This window comes from Macrobrachium nipponense, chromosome 28 (genome assembly GCF_015104395.2).
Source record: "Macrobrachium nipponense isolate FS-2020 chromosome 28, ASM1510439v2, whole genome shotgun sequence".
In the NCBI taxonomy this organism is placed as follows: Eukaryota; Metazoa; Arthropoda; class Malacostraca; order Decapoda; family Palaemonidae; genus Macrobrachium; species Macrobrachium nipponense.
Window position 1 is genome coordinate 46,412,425 of NC_087217.1, and position 12,042 is coordinate 46,424,466.

General features: G+C 46.1%; 1 protein-coding gene across 1 annotated transcript in view; it reads right to left on the reverse strand.

The window, feature by feature from the left end:
• Window positions 1-3,346: 3,346 nt before the first annotated feature.
• Window positions 3,347-12,042, reverse strand: part of LOC135201718 (polyglutamine-binding protein 1-like) — a 69,645-nt gene continuing 60,949 nt past the window's right edge. Inside the window, exon 6 of the mRNA XM_064230892.1 lies at window positions 3,347-3,698. Within this exon, the coding sequence (XP_064086962.1) occupies window positions 3,533-3,698 (166 nt within the window). The 3' untranslated portion in view covers window positions 3,347-3,532. The remainder of the gene's footprint in view (window positions 3,699-12,042) is intronic.

The following is a 12,042-nucleotide window of genomic DNA, read 5'->3' on the forward strand; positions in this document are numbered from 1 at the left end:
TGATAGTAATGGATTCGGTCACTCAGTACAATAGTTACAAACCCTACAAATGATAACTGTGGCTTTCCACATACTCCATGTTACATGCATAGAGGTGATCATTATATTGAGTGTATGTAACCAACTTAATTTCAGTGAATGAACAGTGAAGTTATGCATGCAAAACCCCATTTTTGAGAATAGACTTTCAGCTGGTCCATTAAATTTTTAAGATTTATTTGCAATTTTGAAAAAAAAAAAAAAATAGTCATGCATCTTCTCATGATTAGTTACTTTGTCCCAGCACGATTGTTTTTAGAAGCATGAACAAATATCTTTTGCATAAAGCGCTTACAAGGGCGTTATGATCTAGCTAAATGTTTCTTTGACTGTTATGTATTATATTACCTGTCATTTCCTAATTAAGACCTACACAACCAGGCTATATAGATCTTTATGATAATCTGTAATACCGTACCATGCTCAAATTGTTTTGATCACTCAGATTTTCTGTTCGAGTTTGTGTTTGAATCAAACTGAAACTACGGGTTTGAATGAACAGGTTAACTTTTTTACGAATATACATTTTCATTTATAACCAAGTAATATTCGATCTTTGTGGCCTATTAAAAATAATTAGTAAATTGTTACCTGGAAATGTTGTCACTGCTTGCTTTTATATTACATAAGCATGTTATGGTCCCATATTTTTTAAAGATAAGGTACTAAAGTGCCTTTGCCTGCAAGAGCTAAAATTCCTCCTTGTAATTATTGATACTTGAGAATGCTTTGTAGGTTTATTTTTTTTTATGTTCAGCAAATAGTCTAAAATTACTTCAGTGTATCTGTATTATAACTCATTTCCCACAGGTCATTGAAATTAATTTTGTACACCATTCTTCATTAGAACATGCTTAACTGCTTTTTCCCCAACTGAACTGGAACATATTGCATGCATGGTGATTTTCTGATTATCTTGCTTTCAAGGCAATGTAATTTGTTTGTAAAAAGGCATGATGGTTTCAGTTTTGCAAATACACAATCAACCATTAGGTTGGTTACCAAATTGCATTAGTCAGTTTTTCCAGTATATGTGATCAACATTTAAGCCCTTTTTGTTTATCCCATTTCTGTCTTTTGGTTATATAAATGTTGAGTTACATGACGTCATTGAAAGTCAGATGTACATTCATAGTCATTAAAAGCATAATTTTTCCTTTTGTTTCTTCAAGTTTGAAAGTTCTAGTTTGTCCTGTTTAAAGCAGTATGCATAGCGCTCATACTGTATTGTTTTTCAGTAAATTTTTGAGAAATATTTTTTTCATAAAGTTTGTGTAACAACAGCCTATTAGGCTATTTTAGGATAAACATTAATGGGCATTTGTTTTTAATGAAGACATAAAACTTCTTTTACTTTCCTTTCTTGGCTATTCATATAATTTTTTTTTTAGTGTATGCATAGTGTCCTTCCTTACCTTGTCTGTTTTGTTGAAATGGAGATTTGTATATAATACATAACACTAAAATTACTTGAAATCAGGTTTCCTGTGTTATATTGGTTTTATTAGTGCATAATTGTCTTATTGTAAGTACAAGAAAGTAATATTGAAGGAAATGTACCCTTAATAACACAAAAGTAGTACAGTACTATAGGCAGCAACTTCATTCTGGTGTCTTTCAAAAACTTTTAATCAGTAACATTTGAAGTCTTGTGATCTCTAGTAATTGGAAAAAGTAACTGATACAAATATAACCCCTCAATTTTTAAGGGGTTTTAAGTGAAACTTCCCTGCTGAACTAAAAAATAAGGCTTTTACATAAATTTTTTTTGTCTAGCGCCAAAATTAACAAGATGTTTATTGCCATTTACCTCCCTCTCAAGTTTATATTTGTTTGTACAATTTCATACAAACCATGACCTTTTTTTCTTTACAAATATTCCTCAGCACAAGCTGGAATGGTCACAGAAACATGATAACAAGGTGGTTAATTGTGAGTAGGAGGGTTAGTTTGGGGAAACCCCCACTCACCAACAGTAAGCTAACACTGATCTTTCTTCACCTGCGGTCAAAGTATCACTTTTTTCCTACTCTCTAACTGACCAGCAAGTTGAAAACGTTTCAATTACTTTACTGTATATTGTATATGAAGTTTGTGTGTATGTTCAGCAGAGGTTTGAACAAGAGAAGTTAATAACAAAAGGTGTTTTAGGATGAAAGTTTGTTTGCCATTTAGTGAAACCAGTTTTGTTACTCTATAGTGGTATGTCTTGCAAGGGGTGTGCTGGCTGGTCTCCTTCACAATGCAAGCACGGTTCTTCCTCTTCATCTTAGTCTTGTCCCTTCTTTAGTGGGAAAAAGAAAATGTCTGTTTGAGTGTGCACCTTCCTTCTTTGGGGTTAATAGTAGTATTTGCTACCAATCTCACTGTTTCTGCTAAGAAACTGTTATGTTGTTCAGCCACTAATTGCAGTCATCTTGACAAAACTCAACTGACCAATAACTGTCTGAAAACATCTGTTGTAGCTGAAGGTAGCAAGACTAGTGGGTGGAGTAAAGTAAAACTGCAAGCACATATCATCTTCCTCCTCTTCCATCTCTGAAGATATTTCTGATCTCATACACATCAAGAAGGGGTGAGGTGTACACTCGAGACACACTGCTGCTTATGTGTGCAAATAGAGAACAACCTTCATCTGCACATCAACATCTTGGGGACAGTTCAGTATGGATAGCTGCAACATTCCGAGATCACAGTGATGGTCACTCTGAAGTGTAAAATGAATGATGATTGGTGACACAGGTGGATGAGTTGGCTCACCTTGCTGTTAAGCATCAGCATGAATGTTCAGATGTTCCAGCTGGAAGGAATGTTTTGGCAGAAGACAGATTAGTTCTTACTTCCTTATTGGCCCCATGCTGAGTAGTATTAGGACTTTCCAGGTCTTCTTACTAAGGCACACACTTCTATGTTACTCACGTTTTGTGGTGACTTACACTGGTCATCCTCTCTTGACTGGTCTCTTTTGACTGTTGTCTTTGACAGGGGTTTTCTCCAGATGAAACTCATTTGTGGCAGATCACTGACTTACCCACCTTCATTGAGACAAGCTGCTCCTAAGTCCCTCCCTGCTGTGAAGCCTGTTGCTCAGACTTGAGCTATGTTGTCCAAGAGCTTCAAATAGTTTTTTCCACCTCCACAGCTTAATTCAGGTGCCATAGAGCCCTGGGGAATAAGCCTTAGATCTACAGTTTCAGTATTTGAGAGTAAATTTAAACCATGCTTGCGATATAAAATAGACAATGACCATTTATATTTGAATACCAAGTGATGTGACTGGAAACTTTCAGGAAATGGAAAAAAAAAGTTTTCAGGATATAATATAATATAGAACTGCGAGTGCAGCTCAAGCTACTTAACGCACTGTAAAGATGTACAAATACTTTCATGATGAATGTTAAAATTGGCAGAGGAAACATGGAAATCCTAAATTATCAATACTTTGCTATTGCAAGTACGAAAGTGCTACATTTGCAACACTGCATGCAGATATCTAATTCTTTTTTGGGCCAATGGGACCTGAATTAACTGCTGCATTTGCTCTCAACACAGCCCCAGGAGATGGATAAGGTCTCATTTGGAACAAAGGCCCACTAGCTGTTACATCTGCTCCTGTTCGCGCTTCATTCCGTTTAGGTAATCCAGATGACCAAGTTCCTCTGAAAGAAAATGTAATTTTAGATCATGAATTTATGAAAATGCACATCATAATTATAGAAAAATTTCTAATCACAAACCCTTAATTTTAAATGCACTTTTATTTTTGGACATATACGTAGTAGCTAACATATCCTGAAGGTGCTCAATAAACATAACCAGCTGCATTACTTAATCCTTAGTACTGCAACTCATTGCTCTTATGTGCCAAAATTACAGTCTACGTAGATTAAGCTTCAAAAGTATGTTCTAAATGACCAGAAACTTCCCCCACGGACTTAATTAGAAGAATTTGTTCTTTTCTTCTTGTGGTGTTTCAAGTTTCACCAATGCTGTCCCTCTTGCGACACATGCCACTAAGCTTCCAGGCTGTTGGGTGGTCTGGCTTGTCATAAAAACATCTACAAAGGGTATATTCTACAGCTGCCAAAGAGCCTTGCAAACTTCTACAGCCAGCAACCACCACAAAGGAGGGAAATGACAATTTGTCGAAAATTGCATTTTTCCTAACTATACAAACCTGAGGTCCTTTAACAATAGGAAGGTAACTAGCGGCAGCTGGGACGGTCGTAAGCTTCGAACAAGGGGAGAACGGTAGTTAACTGCTTGTCCGATCGTGCGCGCGCCCGAGAGGTGAAGAATCACTTTTGCTTTAGGCCCATGCAAAAAGTTGCAGAGTGAGGGGTGGCATGAGGTGGGACTATATGTAAAGGACCTCAGGTTTGTATAGTTAGGAAAAATGCAATTTTCGACAAATTGTCATTTGTTCCGATACGTAATACAAACCCTCGTCCTTTAACAATAGAAGACTCACTTCTTGGTGGGAGGAATCTGAGTCTTTTTGGTGAACAGACTGGTGTTCGTCCAACCTTGCAGGGCCTCCCTGGTCGTAAGAGCAAGGGAGGGATCCAAACCTCTGTCCGATTGATCGGGGTGTGCACCGCAGGATCAATGGTCAGACCTCTGGGCCAAGTACTAAGAGAGAGGCAAGCGTATCTCTTCGTACCAGCAAGCAAGAACTTGTTCCTGTTTGCAAGAGACAATCATAAAATGATGGGTTTGTCTCAATTTGGCATCCACTTCCTCCCCCTTGTTGGAGGAGTGGTGGATATTTACTCCTATCCCTACTGAAAGGGATAGGATGGTGCTCTATTGAGTAGCTCACCTGCATCTCGTCCTTACCCAGCAGGGTGACGACCGTGTCCCTCTACCCAGAGGTAGAGGGAAGAAAAAGATGGGAAGAGGAGCCAGTCACACACTCATTCCTCATCCATTCTTACGGTCACACCAGGACTTGATGCTGTTCAGCCTGCGAGGGTCTGGGTTAACTACACAACGTGTTGAGCAACCACCACGGTTCCCAAGGAAAAAGATCCAAGGAACTGTGGGCAATATCCCGAAGGTAGAAGGAGGTGCATGCGGTCCGGTTGGACCAGGCGCCTGCCTTCATTACCTGCGCCACGGAGAAGTTCTTGCGGAACGCGAGAGAATGATGAAGAGGCGTCCACACTCATCCTGGTGTCGAGTTTCTTCAGACAGCTCCGTCGCGCCTTCACAGGACAAAGCAGCATAGCCTTCGTATCGGAGGCGGTGAAGTCCATTAGGGAGGGTATTGTGAAGGACTCGAACCAATCGTCAGTTACCGAAGGGTTCTAAGTCTTCGCTACGAAGATCGGTACGAAATCGAGCGTCACAAATCCCCATCCCTTTGTGCTTGACTTCTCAAGAGAAGTCATGCAGTTACCTAAGACGAAAAGAAGGGGATAGTCATATGACCTATCCCTCTTCTCGACTTTGGTTATGTACAGTACTCATACTGACAAGCTATTAAGACGAAGTAATGATTGCTCTGGAACAACCGAACTAAGTCCACAGCATAGTTCGTAACTGACTCGGGCGCTCTGACAGCTGCCGACTGACTGGTTCGGAATCAGTAGAGGCAAGTTGTCCAAGCAATCCGGGTAAGTCACGTGACCTTCGCCCTTTAAAGAGTTATGCTGAGAGACCAAACAAATAAAATATTTGTTAGTCACCGATGCCGGACGGCGCGGCGATGATTCTCTTAATGCATAAGCTCAAAAGGCGAAAGTCAATTGCCTTCAAAAGACCGAGGTCCCTGATGGCAAGAAAATCTCATAGACGTTGAATCTCAGCTTAAGGAGAAACAACACTATGTGACGTTGAAGACGAAGGTAGGCAATGAATGCAACCTACGTCTTCCAGCTGAATCGAGAGAAGGAATCTCAAGATTCTAAACCTGTGCTTACAAATGACTGAAAACGCTAACCGCCATTTCATTGCTGTCCGGTGTGCAATGAAAGCGGGGCGTTCTTCAGTACTGAAACACAGGGGAGTGCCGCCTGAAGAACTGCTTCTCATGGGCTGAACGTTTGGAAGTAGAGCTGGCAGGTGTGGGAGTAGGCGATGTCTTTCAATACATCTGCTAATCCGGGGTGAACAATGAACAATTGCACACCTCCGAATACAAGATATTTTGAGGACAAACTCAGATTCCGCAAAAATCATTCGCATTATCGATATACGATGCAGCAAGAGACTATCATCTTTCTGTTTACCGCACGGTAACAGAATTCTGTGAGTCGAATAGATATCTCTGTTTAAAATTCTCGCAATACCGAAGACGATGAATACTAGCGTCACAGCAGTAGATGGTCATTCATGTATGCGAGAATCCCCATTAATCAGAGACTTAAGTCCGTGATTGTTGGGCAGAGATATGGTTGGTATTCAATCAAAGCAGGTGAGAAAGACATAACCAACCGTCCATCTCAAAGCGGCAGCTGGTACTGAAATGCCTCGGGCAATTCAATACGCAGTAGCTGTCGCTGACTCGTCATCCTGAGTTGCCAAGTAATCCTTTCCACGAAGGAATGCGTTCGGCTAGAACCACCGAGCATAAAAAGATATGCTCGAGCAATTATATTTATGCGAAACGAATTTCGGTAAATATAAAAGCTTAAATGGTGTTGTTGTGACAACACCATAAGTATATAAAATTGAAACTGGAAACTCCTGGGAGGTTGCAGGCAACCCGAGTTGCAGTTCAATTAGAATACTTTTCGTCTAAGTCGCAATCCGTAGAATAACCAGGATATGCGCCTACTCCTCTGACCATTCAACTGCTTAGCAGAATCATGTCGCGAGGTTAATATACGTAGTATATTTGTAGGATTCTGAACAACAATCTCCATCCTAAATTCTTTCCTTCAAGAAAACAAAATAAGGATTGGAGATCGACCACCTTCGGTCTCTATCAAAGAGAGTGAAGAAGTCTTCCTCGAAGGAAAGCTTCAATGGTGAACAGAATACTAAGACGATAGTTATTCAAGCCAAACTGGATATTCCCGTCCGTTCTTCTCTATTCCAGGTTGGTCGCCTACTGTGAGATAGTCTTCTTTCAGCAGCAGTCTTCTTCCTAATGCTAGAAATTCCAGGAATTCGAGCATAGGCGAGGTTCCCGATTATCGTGTAATATATCGGGGATTCCCGTCTCGCTCACTTTGGACCGTGGTCTCGCCTAAGTGTTTGGAGATCGTAAGAAACTCTAACACTCTGAATGCGCTAGAAATTCCGTAGAATTCTAAGCAGTCTGCGAAACCCCCACCGAATTCGTCAAACGATATCGGCTGGTGGTCCTCTCGATTCCCGTAGAAATCGAGAATGGGGCAGGATCCCTCCTCAACGACCGGGGCTTACGTCAGGTAGGACCCGAAGGTCCCCCCGGTAGCGCAGTCCCCAACGTGGAATCCTACAGAGAAATCTCTGTAGGATCCCTCCCCTTTCCCTCGTAGCCGTAAGGAGAGAGGGAATGGGGGAGGAATTGGATACTCGCTCGCCTTCCCAGTGGAACTAGCAGTTGGAGAAGAGTAGGAGCAGCCATCGCCGCAACTCAGAGTCTGGGAAAACGTATCGTCAGGAGAAAACGTTTTCCCGAGGAGGGTTACGAACTCTCACTGTAGGTAAGGGTCTGCCGCCACTGTGAACGTCGTCTGGGTGGGGCTGATCGACACCTGACAGGAGAGAGCCGATACCGTCCTCCGCCTCATTCCAGTCCTCGTCGAGGTCGAAACCTCTCAGGAGGACCGAAGGAGTATTTAAATACAGGTGTCCGAAGACACGTAGAAACGCCGCTGTCGGCAGTAGAGGAGGTGGAAGTAGCTTGATCGACCGTCCAGAACTGAGAGAGCCTTCTTGTCCGGAGACGAGAGACTCTGGTTCAAGACAGAACCGTCGGCAAGCTTCGATCGCGGCAAACCCACCGTCGGTTTGGGTTCCCTCTCGGGCCCCAAAACGACTCGAGCAGAGACATGGGCTCTGCTGGTGGGAGCGGCGATCCTTCCCCCAGGTCGTTGTGCTGACGAATCAGTGCAATAACCTGGGCAAAGTTACTCTGAATCTCGGAAGTTACAGCGTCTTGAGGAGTAGGACCATCCAGTCCCTCCAACAAGAGCAGCTCCCAGGACCCTCCTCCTTCAGAAGAAGGACCAGCAACAGATCCCTGACGGTTGCCTCCAATCACTTGCGCGTACGTCCTGGTTGGTCCTAAGACCATACCTGGCACGTGCGGCGTCGTGACGGGATCGTGAGCGGCGCATCTCTCACGATCACTCCTATATACCTCGCTCTTCCTGGCGTATGCCGAGGAAGTTGAAGGTATCGGAGAGACAGAACTGACGCTACCCCCTCCCCTCCCTGACGGTCGCCTCCAATCACTTGCGCGTACGTCCTGGTTGGTCCTAAGACCATACGTGGCACGTGCGGCGTCGTGAAGGGATCGTGAGCGGCGCACCTCTCACAATCACTCCTAGCTACCTCGCTCTTCCCGGTGTAGCCCGAGGAAGTTGAAGGTAGTGGAGAGACAGACCTGACGCTCCCCCCCCGCTCGCTGGCAGGACCAGCGTACGTGGGGGGCTGCAGCCGATCACCAACCCGCAGTGGGGATCGATCTGCAGGCCTGGCCGTGCCGCTCACCTGTGGCGAGCGGCTCGACTGAGCACGTCGACCCCGGTCCCGTGCGTCAGACGAGCTGCTGCTGGTCACCGTATCCGCCCGGTCCCTGTGGGAGCGGCGGTCAGGTGACCTGCAGAGCTCACTTTCGCGGTGAGACCGGTGAGGCGTCCTCGCGGCACGTCAAAAACCGCTGGTACCAGCCGAGGCTGGTACCGTCGGTCGAGGGGACCTGGGGGACCTCTTCCCAGCCTCAACCCGTGGCCGGTCAGAGACCGTCACGTCCACCTACCCGAGGTACCGCTGGGTCTGCTACGACAGCGGCCGCTGGCCTGGCGAGAGTCACCTGAGCGGCTCTCGACAGTCTTCTGCTCCGTGCCTCGGGCATGACGCTGAGCGAACTCAGGCGTCTTAACTTTGGCTGCACGGTCACCCGAAGGAGACCGTACACTCGGAACTTCTCGCGGACGAGAAACCGAGCCGGTACCTGGCTTAGCAGCAGAGCTGCCAAGACCAGGCGAGGGTGTACCAGCGGTAGCCAGCACAAGGACCCTTGGTCCCCGTCTTCTTCTTCTTCTCAGAAGGGGAGACGGGCCCCGTTCCCGAAGGAACAGGAGGACCAGCAGAAGAACCCCCCCGTCACACCGGAGTGTGACGAGCCCTTCGAAGTTCCCGAAGGAGTCTTCTTAGGGGGAATATAACAAAACCCGGTTACCAGCTGGTCGCTGCGAGAGCGGCCGCTGGCCTGGCGAGAGTCACCTGAGCGGTTCTCGCCAGCCTTCTGCTCCGTGCCGTGGTCTTGGCGCCGAAACTTTGGCTGCACGGTCTCCCGAGGGAGAGCGTACACTCGGGATCTCCCGCGAACGAGAGACCGAGCCAGAACCTGGCGTAGCGGCATCGCCGCTAGCACCAGGCGAGGAAGTACCTGAGCTAACCGATACTCCTCTGGTCCCCGTCTATCTCTTCCTTACGGAAGGGGAGACGGGCCCCGCTCCCGAAGGAGCAGGAGGACCAGCAGAAGGACCCCCCCGGGGCCCTTAGAAGTTCCCGAAGGAGACTTCTGAGGGGGGGGAGGCAGCCTTCTTCTTCTTCGGCTTATGGGCCTTAGAAGTCGAAGGGGAAGAGGCAGCACAGATGAAGATGACACCTTCCTCTTCTTCGTCAGCTCACGCAGGACAGTCGTCAGGTCCTCCATCCAGGCCAGAGTCGGGCCTATTGCCGAAGCAACACGGCCCGACTGCACCTGTCCGGAAGGACCTGGGACAGGGGAAGACACACCATGGGCAGGACCAGCATGGACAGGCGCAGGAACCAGGAGCGACAGGAACAGCAACCAGCTCAGGAGCGGCAGGAACAGCGGCAGCGGTAAACACAGAAGGGACAGCCAAGCCAGTAGCGGGAACCACATCAGCGACAGGTACGGCAGGCCCAGCCATCGCCTCATAGAATCATCGGCAGCCAGCGGAACCTGGTACTGGCGGCCGGTCCAGGGGCGAGCTGCTGGAACAGCGGAAGTCTGGGGCAGGCAACACGAAAAAAACACAGGCGGCGGCGGCATACCCCTCCTCGGTACGGCTGCGACGGCCCTAGAAGCGGCAGACGGCGTCACCGCACAGCATGGGGAGTGTTAGACCAGCGGGGGGAAGCAGCATAAGCGGCCGTGAAGGTTGTAGTGGAGACCACTCCAAGGTCACCGCCCCAGACCTCGCTAGACGCTGCAGCAGATCGTGGATGCTAGGCACGCCCTGCAGCCGCAGTGGCCCATACCTGTCCAAGGTCGTCTCCCACGGATGTAGCACCTGCCAGTAGCACAGACAGATTAGTAAGAGGGGTTCCCTCACGCACGGGGGGGGGGGGGGGGGGGGGGGGGGGGGGGGGGGGGGGGGGGGAGACATGCCCCACCCCGAACGGAAGGAAGACCCCAAAAAACAAAATACGAGGAAGCTGAGCGGGGGGGCAGGAAAGAAGACGAAGAATCGGATACCAAGGGAGTCGCGGGAGAGCTTTCCGACGACTTCCTGGCAGACCTTTGCTTCCCCCACCCCCGCACAGCAGTGAAAAGTAATATGAAAATGAAACAGAATACTGCACTTGCGATTCACTTCATAGAACTTAAAGGGGAAAGATCAATTCCCGGGTAAGAGCGGAAACTTGATCCATAATAATATGATGCTATCATAAATATATATGAAAATGAACAATACTGCACTTGCTATTTTCACTTTCACAGCAATAAAATCGTAAAGGATTAATTCCCCGGTAAGAGCGGAAATTGATCCAAAATTAAATTTGATGCAATTAATAAATGAAAAGAAAACTGCATTGCGAATCCACTTTCATTGCATTCTATTCATACAAAATAAGAGGCTCGTGCCGAACGCAATCAAGCTCTCGGCAACGAACGCACAGGCAAAAATATAATGAAAAATGAGCTACTTACAAATTTTCTTTCCCCCCCCAAATTACACACTTTCGCCCAAAATACATGACTCGGCGCGAGTGCGCCCGCCCTCGGCACCGAGACATAATTCAAGGGTTCAATTCATGAAAAGAGCGGAAATCGCCGTCTCTACGGCGATAGCTCCATGCTTGATTCATAAGCTTTAAGTAAATGAAAATGAAAACAGTGTACTTACAGTTTCATTTTCAAGTCAAACAACCATTAGTAGAAAACATAATATAAACAAAGCATACGACGATGAAGCGGGCAGAGAGCGATGACGAACACGTCCTTCACACCCGCGGCCGAAAGCAAAAGTGATTCTTCACCTCGCTGGGCGCGCGCACGATCGACAAGCAGTTAACTACCGTTCTCCCCTTGTTCGAAGCTTACGACTGTCCCAGCTGCCGCTAGTTACCTTCCTATTGTTAAAGGACCGAGGGTTTGTATTACGTATCGGAACAACTGTTCCTTTCCATTGAGGCTGTTTATGATGACATTCCACTTTAGTTTGTTCAAACCTATGGACACTGCTGTGAAGCAAAGCATTGGGGTACTTTCAGCAATCACAGCTTAAAGACAATAAAGAGGAAACTGGAGTGGCTGCACAGCAAGACAAGAAATCCAAAAAATAAATGAAATTAAATAGTATAAGGATGTAAATGTGTAAAGGGGCGAACAAAATATCAAAGTTTTCAGTAGGAATTACAGTGGTTGAACAGCAAAATGGCAGAACTGGAACAGCACCGACAGCTGACAACGAGAATTTGAAAACAAATGGTGTTGGAAGGAATTAGCACAACCTGAATGATAGACAAAGGAATGTGAATGCCTTTAAATTGTTTCTACCATACTTATAATAAGTAAGACATAGAACCATACAGATGAAAACATGATAAAGCATTGCATAGATAACTGATGAAAAGATTAAAAATTAT